This window comes from Haliaeetus albicilla, chromosome 18, assembly GCF_947461875.1.
Source record: "Haliaeetus albicilla chromosome 18, bHalAlb1.1, whole genome shotgun sequence".
Lineage (NCBI taxonomy): Eukaryota > Metazoa > Chordata > Aves > Accipitriformes > Accipitridae > Haliaeetus > Haliaeetus albicilla.
Genome location: NC_091500.1, coordinates 2552938 through 2566369, shown reverse-complemented (window position 1 = coordinate 2566369; position 13432 = coordinate 2552938). Strand labels below are relative to the sequence as shown.

Here is a 13432-nt window from a genome sequence, read left to right as displayed (position 1 = left end):
TTATTTCACCTTGCACATCAGCACATGCCAGGTAATGCAGGAGTATAGAGTTCTTAGTAGTGATGTAAGATATGGAGCTGGATTTTTTACGTTTCAGGGGGCTTGTGTTGGAAGTTTAAAATTCAGTTGACTTAAACTGGATGAATCAGATGCACAAAGAATGGAAGGGACCTCTGACTTGTTTTACTGGTCTTCTATAGACTATAATCACATACTGATTAAAAATTTCATGAGTTGTTCTTAAAATAACTTTGCACAATAGCCATTCTATCTTTGACAGTCATCCTTCCTTTCCCAAGGTCCAGTAGTTTGTAGCTCAAAAGCCTTGTATCCAAAAGCCAAGTAAGACAAGATTGTGCCACTGTTAAGTTTTGCAGGGAAAGGTTTTTTGTCAGGTTTTACTGGGAACCAGAGTTTTTTCACCAAATTGGTACCGTGTAGATCAATTTGAATAATCTTGCTGTTCACGAGAACAAGTGCCTTTTGTCCCAGCTGAATGCTTATATGTAAGTGCTACATGGTCACTTTTTCCTAAGCCTTTTCTGAACTGCTAAAATAATAAACCACAAGAACTATTCATTTCTTTTACCCAGTGGCAGCTTTTTAATGGTCTGTCAACTTCAAGAAAAGAATTGTTGTCAGGTAAAGCCTACAGATGACTTAGGTAGTGATCACCCATATTTGCTCTAAAGATTTTGTGCATGTCAGTACTGACCTGAAATAAATTCCCTGGTGTTTTTCATGGAGGATGTGTGAAAGAAGGGAAAGCAGAGGAGAAGAAGGAGAAGGTATTCTAGAAATAAAACACTTCATAAACAGCTCCATATCAAAATACATCAAGGGACATGCATTCTTCTGGTGTCTATTTTTGATTTGTTAAATTAAGTCACTTGACCTCTGTTTGGTCACTTGGCAGAGACTAAATATATTCATGAAATGATGGCTCCTCTGGGCAAATGATTTACAAGCTTCCTTCTTTTCTCTCACCACCCTTCTTGATAGAGATTCACAGCACTTAAATAATACCAATTGCTTAGACTTTAAGTGTAGTGAATGCACAAAGCAATCATGTGAGAGTGCTATATAACATGCATATGTGAAACTTGGGAACTTCATCAAGTTAATATAGTTAATAATTCTTATATTTTTTTCTTTTTGTGAGATTGAGATGGGTTATCTTTCAATCCAGCTTAGTAAAATCAATCATTCATGAACTACCTTTTGCCTCTGCAGATTCTTCGCACAACAGTTGACCCTTTCAGTTGTCTCCAGTATTTTCTTTCGCAAATGTTTCTCCACCTGTTGCCCTGATTTACTTACTTTTTAATGGTTTGCTGTCACCTCAGAGTTGAAGCTCACATTACCCCTAACAAATCTGTCCTTCAGTCTAAAATGATGATCTTTCCACTCTCCCCAAAGCAAGCGTTTTTCAAAAACCCAACGTGCCCTAAGTATATGGCCAGACAAATCCTTTTCTCAAGTACACATTTCTGTTCTCAGGACCTTCATTTTATTTAACCTGGCAAAATATTTAAAATTATGTAGAAATGCAGTCATCCATAATACCAAGGCTGAAGCAAAATTTCCTAAAGATCCTAAGAACAAAGGTTTTCCTAAGGAAAAAGTCACTGAACATTGCCATTCTTTCTGTGCAAGATAAATATTCTGAAAGTGTTTTGCTCTGTTTCTTACCTACTCCAATTTTTTTCATCATTCTCCAAACAGGTCTAGAAAGTCAAGATACTTGCCTGAAATTATTTTTGTAGGAACAGTCAATGAAGGGAAGTTCTGACTCAGCAAATCGTGATTCAGAAAATGATTCAGTTGCTCCTTACCTGCATTGAGTCAGTGTTCTAGTAAGCTAGAAAACTTTCCCATAATAGTCTTTCTGTTTCTTATGTCTCTTTGGTTTCCAGAAGCACTTAGACTTGGCTTATAGATAGAAAATTATTAAGACATGTCACCTTTTATCCATTTGTCTTTAGTAAGTGGATCATTGTCCTAAGATCCAAAAGTAACACTAATCAAGCTTTGTTATGTCCTCCAAAAAAGAAGCCTTCAGATGCCTTGCACTCTTCCATAGTTCTTTTTCTTAACTAATGCTAACATCTGCCAGGCTGATTGCACATCAGACCAGAAGGCAAGAAAACGTAACAATATTTCAAGATTGTTTGAGTCTTGTGACAACTTCCCACCAAATAGTTGGGGTTTTTTTGGTTTTGGGTTTTTTTTGTTGTTGTTTTTAAAAAAAATTCCTTCAGCACCCCGAGCTGGTACATCCAAAAAATACTGAATTACACTGAGATATCTTCCCTGTCTGGATAGTGTATGAACTCTTTTCTCATGTTTTGGCTCTTCTCCTGCAAACTAACCCGTCAGTGGGAGCCAGAGAAGGAGAGAGACTTCAGGAAACATTTCATATCCCGAAGGGGAAGACAGTTTGAGCATACTCTGAAGTCACTGGCTGTTTCCATGCTGGCTTTCAATGTCTGGTGCAGTGTGTGAAATGATCAAAATGATAGGATAAGAAAGCAGTCTCTGAAGCAGTATTTTGAATGGATATAAGTGGGACAAGACTGCATGCAGTAATGCCACCAGAAAGAAACCTGCACTAGTTGAAACACAAGACTGCCAAAGCCTGAATAAGAGTTTCTGGGGAGTGGAATAGGAAAGACTGTTTCATAGAAGCATTTTGTGGAAAGAATTTTCCAGACATAGGCATGACTTTTTGATGTGTGTAAGACATAAATGAGTTGCAGGTCAAAGATAATGCTTAAGTTGGGGGCTTAAGGTATGGGTAGAACAGCTCTATCATCCATGCCGACAGAGCAGAAAGCTTTCAAGAAGGGCTTAAACACCAAAGTCCTCAAAAATACAAGACTAAACAAACCCCTGGTGTTACTGCTAGTCCCAGCCTGGGTTATATCAGTTTTGACATTCAGGATGGCTGCCTCCAGTGAACTCAGACATCCGTTAGTCTTTAGGTATCCCAAATGTTACTTCACAGAAACAGCGTCTGTTGTCTCTACATCTAATATGGATGTTAGCTAGTAGAGGTCTGAAGACGGGTGCTGCTCTGCAAAAGTGCAAGTTACTTGCTATTCAAAGCAGGAGAGCTTCTGTGGGACTAACTTATAGATCCAAATAGAAACGATTTTTGCTCTGGGCTGCTTAGTGTGACCTTCAACCCATTGGAGAAATCTATTCCTCCTATCCTGGCTTATTTATTATTTGTGAAACATTCATGACTTCAAGTTACAGTTAAGATTAGTTTAGCTGCCCATCATTTTTCTGTTCAAGGTCAGATTATTTCCTTGCATCCAACAGGGTGCAGTTTCTTGAAAAGGCACGTTTCCCCCCTCTTCCTCCAGGAAAAATACATGAAACTTGTGGTCTGGGATGTAGCAGGTCTATCCGTCCCTTGTGATTCCTTTCTAGTATGTTCATTATACCATCTCTTTCTGTTATGTCTTTTAAGAGAACAAGCAAGATTCAGGTACAGATACTATATAATCCAGACAAGTACAGGTATTGTACCAATCATAGTATAACTCTACCAGAAGTGAGATTAGACTTGTTTGGCTGCATCATCCTGTCTTTGCAACCTCTGTTTCTGGAAAGGTGAAACTTTGCAGGCGTGTAGTCCTGAGGGCACTCTGCTACCTGAACAGGACAATACTTTTCTGCAACACATTGAGACTTCTTGTAGCGTTTGAGACCAGATTCTTTTGACCCATAGACTCTTAAATGGATATTGAGTTGCCTTAAGGTCTCCTATAAATTAAGTAAATTAGCACCATATAGCTTTATTGGAGTCTACTCTTTAGTAGTGCAAAGGAACCACTTTGACAGGCACTGCAAGTGTGCCCATATCAGAAGTTTGGAGGACAACCACATGGATTTCAGTGCCTGCCTCTCAGCTCTGCACACCGAACGTGGGGCTCAGTTTGGTGAAGCAATATGGGGTCTTGTATCCAGCTGAAACTTTGAGCAGACACACCCTCTGGCCAGTCACTTAGTGTAACCATTGCAGACAAATCTGTAAACAATTTTATATATCAGGATGATAGAGTTAGGAAAAAATGATTTGGCCCCATAGATTCTTGACACTTGTGCACTGGTGTGAAATACTAGCTTGGAGATTCTCTCTGTTAGCCAAGAGACTTTATCATTGAGCCAGTTTCTGACCTGTAAGGTTGAGATGAAAGATGCAACACCGCAGCGGACCTTCGTAAAAGTGTGAGAAATGGCACCCCACGTTCAGAATGGTGTGTACCTCCCTTGGGATCCATGTGAAAACCCAGCCAGAGAATCCTGGGATCTTGGGAAGGCAGATGGCCTACCACCTTCTTGGTTGCTGTTTCTTCCTACCTTATCTACACTCAGGCTCTTGCAGATCTGAAAATCATCATGTTTCATCTCCACTAACCATGTCAAAACTCTAACCTGTCTTTAATCTTTTTCATGGCTCCTGGTATCCACAGCTTGTTGTCCAGGCTGTTAGAAAAATTGCAGTACTACAGTTGTTTCCTCTTGATCTCATCAGCTCATCCATTCTGTGACCCTAGGCACCCTAGACCTAGGTCCAGCCTTTAGGTCTAAGATTGTATTTCTTTCCTTGTTCAGAGCTCTGTCTGTCCTCATCCCTTCTCTCTGACACTCTACATCCAGACTTCACTCATGACTGCTTCCAGAGTAGATACACAACATATTTAGGAATTTGGGCCAGACAATACTACGTTATTTTCACCTGGTTCTAATGTACTCAACTTCCAAAACAGCTGTATAATTGAGTGAATTATTATAGCTTTAAGGTCTATAAGTAGACTTTTTCTGTGCCTTGATGCTGAGGGTGCTTATCTTTGCAGGACTGGGTGTTTCAACTAAAAGTGCCTCTGGGGAAGGGTTTTTCCTCAGCTCTGTGCATTCTGAATTTTGCAAAGGGGCTGTGAAGGCTGGCATGGTATGTAAGTATTGCTGTACTCTTGCTGGTGTGCTAACTTTGAAAAATAAAACTTTTTTTTCTCTAGGGCCGATGGGAGAGTCAACAAGACGTATCCCAAGGTGCCACAAATTCCAGTAGAGGCATTAGTCCATCTCGTACCTCTCTGCCAGGCTCTGGGCAGCAAAACCACTCTCCTGATCCGGGTAAGGGCTTTCTTAAAGCTAAGACAACTTTTCCAAAAATGGCGTGAAGTTACTGCAGCTTCTGAATGTCAGTTAAAGCTGAGCTGCTTTCAGAGATGCAGAGAAATTTCTTCTCCAGAGCAATGTCTGTGCAGTTTTCTCTCTGTGAACATTTAGCAGTTGTGGCTAAGCTACTCAGACTCTAGGCAACTCTAACTAGCCTCTTCTTTAAATCTGATACTAGTTCTGCTAAGAGGCAAATGCCACATGTTTAAAGTTTTCTTTATCTCAGTAGTTCAATTTCAAAAGCCAAAATTTAGCTGGCCTCAGAACATGCTGTTACCTGAGTAAAACAACAAAGACAGTAAGGCTACTAATGTTTTAGAAAACAAGCAGCACTGGAATTGGATGGATGTTTTGCAGCTGATGTGCCTAGTATATAACTGAGAGCGCAGAGGTACATAGTAGTGATGTTTTGTATGTCTATCTAGGTTTTCTTAAGGGGGAGTAGTGTAGAAAAAATGGCAGCATGAGTAAGGAGAGTTGAATGCCCCTAATGTTGTTTCTTAACTTGAATCTTCTCATCTTCTGCTTCCAGTAAGTTTTGTAATTGTCATTAAAGTTGTGTGTTGTATGGATGTCCTTTTTCAATTTTGCTTCTAGATTGGTGGGGTTTTTTTCTGCTTCTGCAAGTTACAAAGCATTTTATGTTTCCAGTTGCAAATGACAAGCTTTTTCACACCATGTGATGGAAAAAAATTTTCTGTATACTGAGGCCACAGATTAAGACCTACCCAAATACACATGTCCCTTTCAAAGGAAGAACAAGCACTCAATGCTTTTCCTTGGTTAATGCTTTGAGCACTGGAAGATGTCATCTTAGACTAAAATGATAACATTTTGTAATAAATTTGTTTAGGGGGTTTTGGCTTGGTTTTGGTTTTTTCCTTTTGCTTTCCCCAAAGCACAACTGTTCTCATTTTTTAATTTTTCCAACAGGTATTGGTAGCCTTGCTGCTTCCTATCTGAATCCTGTAAAGTCTTTTGTGCCTCAGATGCCAAAGCTGCTGAAGTCTCTCTTTCCTGTTAGAGATGAGAAAAAGGGCAGGCAGACCTCTCCTCTTGTACAGCAGGTAAAAAATTGAATCAAATAGGCTATGCAGTAATATTGGTGAGTGCTGTTAGACTTGCTGGCAAAATGCTGTTTTATATGTTGTTGCAGTGCAAACCAAGCTTTTAGTCACAGTAAAGCCTTGTGATGCATTTCCCCTCTGTTCTGTCCAGAGATAGTGGAGCTGTTTAAACTTATTGATACACTCAGTCCACTTGGCTTTTTAGAAGTGCCAACTACAGTACCAGCATGATTTATGGTAATACCAATTGGAGCAACAATAGTAAAATTTATGAAGTGCACTTAGTGTTGTTTGTGTATTGCCAAGTGGAAAATGTAATTCTATTTTTAATTTGTTATTTCAATATGCCATTCCCTCCCACCCCTCACCCCAGCTCATGTCACCCTTTACCCTCTTCTGCTATGTACTTTGGACAGTTGCTTTTGTTCATTCTTTTGTCTATTCCACATGTCAGAGAAGCATTTGATTTTCTTTTTTTTTTTTTTTGGATGCTGTGCTGCAAAACTTCACCTGCTCCAGATGTGGCTTCTGTGCAGTAGATAACGCATGGTCAAGCAGACTAGAAAAAGCTACTGTCTTTTAAAGAAAACAGATGAAATACAGAATCCCGTTATAAATAATATTATCTCCTTTATTTGAGAGGCTGTAGTTTATTTATAAAGGAATAGTCCTCTATAGTGTGAGTCTGGAAGATTTAACAAACTCTTATGAAGATAAATCTGGAGCCAGATCTCACTTGTGAAAGTTTGTGGAAATCTATGCTTTGTCTATGCTATGTCTGTCTGTGCTTTGTTAACCATCCAGCTAACTCTGCTATCACCTTGTTCACTTGCCTGGAGTTCTGGAAGCACATTACCTGTTAACTTAGGCCTTTCCTCACCTCTTGACGTGTGCAGACAAATGTTTTAAAGGATATCTTTCTCAAAACAAAGCAAAACAAACCCTAAAATTCCCAAGCAACTATTTTTTGTGGTTGGATCCAGACATTCTGTTCCATTGTTTGCTACAACTAAACTTGCTGTTACAAGAATGTCCCAGGACTACAGGAAGTTGTTTTGTCATTGTAGAAGTACAGTGAAATATTAAATAAATAAATAGAGTAAAACCAAATACACTAACACTTAAATATTTTTAAAAGTAACTTATGACAGACATAGCACAAATAAAAATAAGGCAGATTTAAAATATTTTTAGTTTGTGGTTTTATTCTCTACAAAGTAATAAAAGGAGCAAACTTTACCCCCGTATATTATCTAATTTAATGCTTTACATTTTCATGTTGTCTTTTGCTTACAACAGCCTTACTGTTGAGACTGGAATTGTATAAACTTACTCAGCTATGAAATTTAGAGGATTAAAATTAAGACAGTGGATTTCTTTAAAGGTATTTGGGTATCGAAAGATGCAAATAGGCGCTCTTTACAATTGCAGTGAGAGCCTTTCACAACTTCTTGAATTCTTACCGAATCAATGAGAGCCGAGATTAGAAGCAAGGCCTAATTTCCTGCCTCTAGTCTAACCACCTGTTCCCACTCCTTCCTACTGTTCAAGATCAGACTTGCATTATTTGTCTTGAAGTCAGTTTTTAAACTACAAAGACATCTCTTTTTTTACGAGATTTTACTTTATATTATGGATTACTATGAAAACTCAAGTAATCAGATCATGATCACAACATTTTTAATAGGAGGGAATGCTATTTCTGCTTTGTTTTAAAAAAATAAAAGCTAATGTATAAACAGGAGTGTGTGATGTTTTAATGCTTGGTTGCATTGGAGAGCAACCTAAGTTTTTCCATGACCCCTGAATCTGTATATTAAAATGAAATCTTGAAATTATTTTCTACTTTTAGTTTTGTAATAGAACAAGTCAATTGTATTACAAATACACCTCACTGGCTTGAGAGGTTTATAGATATTCTTTGCAGCTCTATCAGTAAGGAAACAGGGCTTCTTCACTCCTGTTAGCAATCACAGTGCACAGAAGAGAGAGCAAAAATTGAAGGAACTGCTACAGAATTAGCTACAGCTGCTCCTGTGCAGCACAAAAAAATTAAATATGTGCTGTTGTAGCAAGACTGGCTTTAAGATCATAAATATTATGTCTAGTAATCTTTCTTGCTGTTTCTTTATAATGGCCTGATGATGCAAATGTGGCCAGAAGAATTTAAATGGTGGCAGTGATGAATGGCTATTGTACTCAGTGGACGATGGGGCTGCTATGGGGGTCAGTGTTTGGCAATCAGCTTTAACACCTTATCGCTAACCTGCCAGAGCGAGACAGCAAGCTTAGTAATTCTTGCATAACTGTAGTAAACTACGCAATGGAGAGGACACAAAAAACAGTATTTCTGAGTCTCGGAAAATACGGAACAACACATCTTAGTTCTGTGGAAGAATAAAACTTTCATACGCAGTGGCAAGGGACATAAATGAATGTGCAAGGTGAGAGTAGGTGGTAAACTACAAAAAGGATAAGGGAGAGGTGAAGCCGAAAGGATTTTTCAGCTGTAATTCCAAAGGAATCTGACCCGTAACTGGGATTTGCTGGACTTCTGTTGCCATAAACAATTGGGAGAGCTAGGTTCAGGAATAGAAATTACTAAAGGAATGCTTTACAAAGAAAATGGAAATATCTAAATCATCCTTTCCTGGCTAAAAGCAAGCGAGCAGCTGTGTAATAACAGGTTTTTGAACATAAATACCTAAAAGCTAAGTGGATCAGTTTATTACTTTCTCCTGGTTCATTGAACAACTTCAGCGAAAGAGAATTTCCAAAGTTCTTGTCAAGCTCCCTTCTCAGTGCATATCTGTTACATTATTTGAGAGTACTTAATTATCTAATGTCATTAAAACCCATTCTGGAAAAATGCTGGTGAACCATCTTGAGCTAGATGGCTGGCCCAGCTGTTGTATTAAATCTCCAATATGTTATAGTTAAATTACCAGGGTTAGATGGCTGTACATCTCTGCAGAAAGCATCAGATTTGTTTCGTTGCGCCTTGTAAGTGGGGTCTTATGGTTAAGTTGATTTTAGTGCTTTTGAGCATCCTTTCCAAGGAAGCAGTACTTAACCTTTTTCCAAGTTTATAACTGAAGTTAAGTTCATCATGACCAAGCAGCTCTCCAAGTGGATGCGTTACTGAATCTCTGATTCTGTGCAAGTAAACAGAAGATGGAGTTCTGATCACTCATTCTGAAAATAACTTCTTTTTATTTTAGCAGCCTTTTATTTCAGTCAGACACTGTTGCTTAGGCTGGCATCAGCCTTAAAGTAAGCAAGCACATACAGAAGTTATCTTAACAAAATGGTCTTTCCCAGTGCTATTTTTATTTATAGTCAGTGGTTGCCTGAGTTTCAAAAATGCAGAGACATTCCAGTCAAGGTGGTGGCAGCTAACAAAATTGCTGTCTTTGACCTTCTGATGCAAGTTTAGTAACTAATCTGGAGAATAATGAACCGCAATTAATGAAATCTGCTCTCGTATTCAAGTGTGTTTCTCAGACAGCACATAAAATAATTGAAAGAACTTCCTGCTCTCTAATTAGTTAGATTGAATTAATTTGGCATAATAGGATTCTTTATGTAACTAGCAGAACAGCTTCCGATGAAGCTGTTTATGTACCTAAAAGATTGGTTTCTGATGAAGCTGTTTATATACTTTTAAGTTAGAAATGCCTATTTTCTCCATTATCTGATGCCTTTAAATTAATTGCCAGTAGTCTGTAAATAAAAAAAGCCAGCAATTTAAACTCTTTTGGATTGCTGGAATTGCTTTTTATTTTCCTAGTCTATTCTTTAGAAAGCTTAGTACTGCAGTGTGCAAGATTTAAAGCCCTACCAAACCTTATTGCTGATGGGGAAAAGTTGAAAATACTTGTGTAAAATATGCAGGTGAATGGAGAATCGGAGTTTCATCTATCTGTGCTTAATTATATTACGTACATGCTCTTGAAGCTTGGCTTTTTTATTAACATGCTGAGGCTTTCATAGTGTGCACCAAGCAGAATTACTGTTCTTTACCTTATGACCCTGTTGATCTCCAGGAACTGCCCGTGTAATTACATTTTAGGGAATCATTGGGTGCTGACATTAAAAATGTACATATTAAATTTCAGTTCCTGTTTTTTGACATTGCTGTGGCAAAAGCACATTCCTCTGACCAAAGTGCATTTGGTAAGTGGGTTTTGGTCACCTTCATACTCGAGAGCCTTGTTGGGTGCTCAGATGTCTTTTTGTTAGCACATGGCTTAAATGAGAGATCTTGAGTCACGGCTATCGTAAAAAAAAACCAAAACAACAAAAAAAACCCAACAACCAAACTCTTTGAATTTCCATGTGCTAATATAATTCATTTTTGTTTTGTGGTATAGAAATGCAGACATGTGACACTTGGAGAAGGGCAGCTCTTAATTTTTTTTCTCTTTCACCTTCTGATGCAGAAGTAGTAATTAATCTTAAAAAATAATGAAATGCAGTTAATGAAAAGCTATCTAAATAGACAAAAGCCTTTTTCTGGCAGTGCATTAAAAAATAACAGTTTCATGGATGTGCATGGTGCATAGTATAATTGCTAGAACTGACATTCCTTAATCAAATGTAAATAATGTGGCCTCAGAGAACCTTCTTTAAAATCTTGAAGGCTTTTTTCAGAGTTTCAAATAAAGAATCATTTGGATGCTATAATCAGCATAGCTCAACAGATCCTCTGTGGCCAGCCGAGCTCATATGTGTCTACTTCTTGTGGCTGAGTTGTTAGTGTTTTGATTTCTTTCTGAGTTCAGTTTTCCCTATCATCCTCATACAAATAGTTTTTAATAAGAATGAGTATGGAAAACTGGCTTTTAAGTTCTTAGAGCAAACCGCTGAAACTTCTTTATGAACTAACTTGAAAATGGTTATGAATTACCCTTCTAATCTGCCCGGACCTAGGAATGAAGTAATTTAACTGCATAGAAAATGATATGGTTAATTTTGCATAAAGTATATTAGAAATGTGGAATTCAGAAGTGTTATTATAGGCTGAAATGTTCCACATATGGAAGGTGGAATAAGAGGGGTTTGTTTGGGTTAATAGTTAAATGCACAGTGTCTTTAGAGAAGAAAACAAACAAACACCAAAAAAACCCAACAAACTAACTTGTGCTGGGTTTCAGATCTCCTTTTGGAATGCAGGAGATTTTCTATTTGAATGATTAATGACTTTAAAATGATTTTAAAATTGAGGGCAGAGAGGAATATTGTTGGGGGGGACCTTTTTAAAATGGATTCAACTTTTTTGGCTATGTACTAGGGGATTCAGAATTCTTACTGCATTGCTGTGTATGTCTTGTGAAAGTATTTTATCCCGTGTGCTCAAAACTGATTTAAATCTACATTTAATGAAGCAACTGTTATGCCCTGCTGCAGAAGTTTCCAAAAGCTCCTTTTAAATGGTGATGTGAGCATAGTGCTGTCAGTGTGACAGTCCTTGAGCTCAGTCGTTCCTATCTGCGGATGGTAAAGCATAGACAAGAGCAATGGAAGTTTTCTGATAATGCCCTTTTAGGATTGCATCAGCTATAACCTTGGCTAGACCATTTGTGGAGCTGGGAGGATAATTCTTGTACACGCTGGCCCAGTCTGTTCTCTTAACTGCCACTGAACTTTCTGCTTATTGGGTGTTAACATTGAAGGATTTTCATCCAGTGACGTGAAGCAAAAGGCTTTGTACTGAAGTCATCAGTCACCATTGTCAGAGGCATTTTACAAAATGTTTAACGACATAGAAATACCAAATGTGTTTTTCTGAGCTCATTGAAGAGACTGCCATTATATATATGTAATAAATGGTATAAAAAGAGTTCGTTTAGGATTCATTTTGGTGCCTCTGTAAGTGGGGTGAGATACACATTTGCTTTGTCTGTTCAAGCTCACCAACATACCAGGTAGGTCTCCAGATTACGCTAACCACTAGTAACTTACATGGCTTTTGGTCACCTCAAAGCATGTGCAAACTGACCTCTCATCTGACCAGAAAATACGCACTCCTAGAAATTCTTATACACTCACTGCACAGAGTAGCAGCTCTCAGGAAAAAGACAATTTTTGTTCTACAAAGATTCAGAGACACTTTAAAGTGAATTGCTTTTATGTTCTCTTTTACTCCATATTTTGTGATCTGGGTTGAAGAAATTGTGCCAAAAATTATCACTGTAAAAGGGTCATGTTTTGCCATTGGGTAAATATATATGTCTAGTTTAGCAGTCGCTATCTACAAACATTTAACGACAGAATTTGGCTCTCGATTCAGGAATACTTTTCATCCAGTAAATGTCTTCACAGATAGTCAAACACATTGTTTTCAGTATGCCCCCCAAGTAACTTGACTACATTTCATAACAAAGATTTGTTTTAGTACCCTTACTACCCCAGTGAGGGTGTTTCTGCCCATCTGTTTCTTGTCAACACCAAAGTTGGGCAAGTGCCACTTCTCATAATTGCTTTTTTCTCCATGTTTTTCTAAACAGTGCTTGGCAAAGTTATTGTAGTTTTGAGATTTGTCATCCTTTCAGGAGGAGAACTTGATGAGGAATGATTAAAGTGTAACGGTTCTCTTTCTTTTGCTATTTGATATCAACTGGATTTTTTGATTTCATGGATTTACAGGCTGTAAGACTGAAGGTTTTTGAGAGATAAAAAACCGAAACAAACACTTCCCTCTGTGTGTTTGTTTTAAAGGGAGAAAAGGAAATCAAAGGAACTGAGAAATATCTTTAAATACTTTTTCTTATTCCAGTTCTGAGTGCTTATCTCTGGATAATAATGCTAGACCTCAAAGCACTGCCCAGAGACAGCATATATACTGGGAGAAAATGGGACAAAAAGATCAAATTGTATTATGGTGCCAGTGTGAGAGCCTGGCACTGGCTTTAGCTCCTGATACAAGGTCTGCTGAAAAAGGTTGTTTCCCCTCCTATATCAGATCACAAACAGTAGTGTGGAAGCAACAAGGACAGTGTCTTTCCTTTGCACAACCTTTCTGAGATGCCAAAATGCAGTGCTTTTAGCATTGGAGCATGGAGATATTTAACTAGGATAATTTGAATTCAAGAGCCTTGGCTTCTCACTGAGGTTCAGCTGCATCTCTGCAAAAGGTTTAAAGTGCTATGTAAGTGCCTGCCTAGGGATTA

At 38.1% G+C, this 13432-nt stretch overlaps 1 protein-coding gene across 4 annotated transcripts in view; it reads left to right on the top strand.

Annotated features, from left to right (window-relative positions):
- KIF13B (kinesin family member 13B) overlaps positions 1-13432 on the top strand; it is a 129671-nt gene that overhangs the window by 103616 nt on the left and 12623 nt on the right. For all 4 annotated transcript variants that reach the window (XM_069805532.1, XM_069805530.1, XM_069805531.1 and 1 more), the window contains 2 exons: positions 5031-5148; positions 6127-6260. In XM_069805532.1, coding sequence (XP_069661633.1) covers positions 5031-5148; positions 6127-6260 — 252 coding nt within the window. The remainder of the gene's footprint in view (positions 1-5030; positions 5149-6126; positions 6261-13432) is intronic.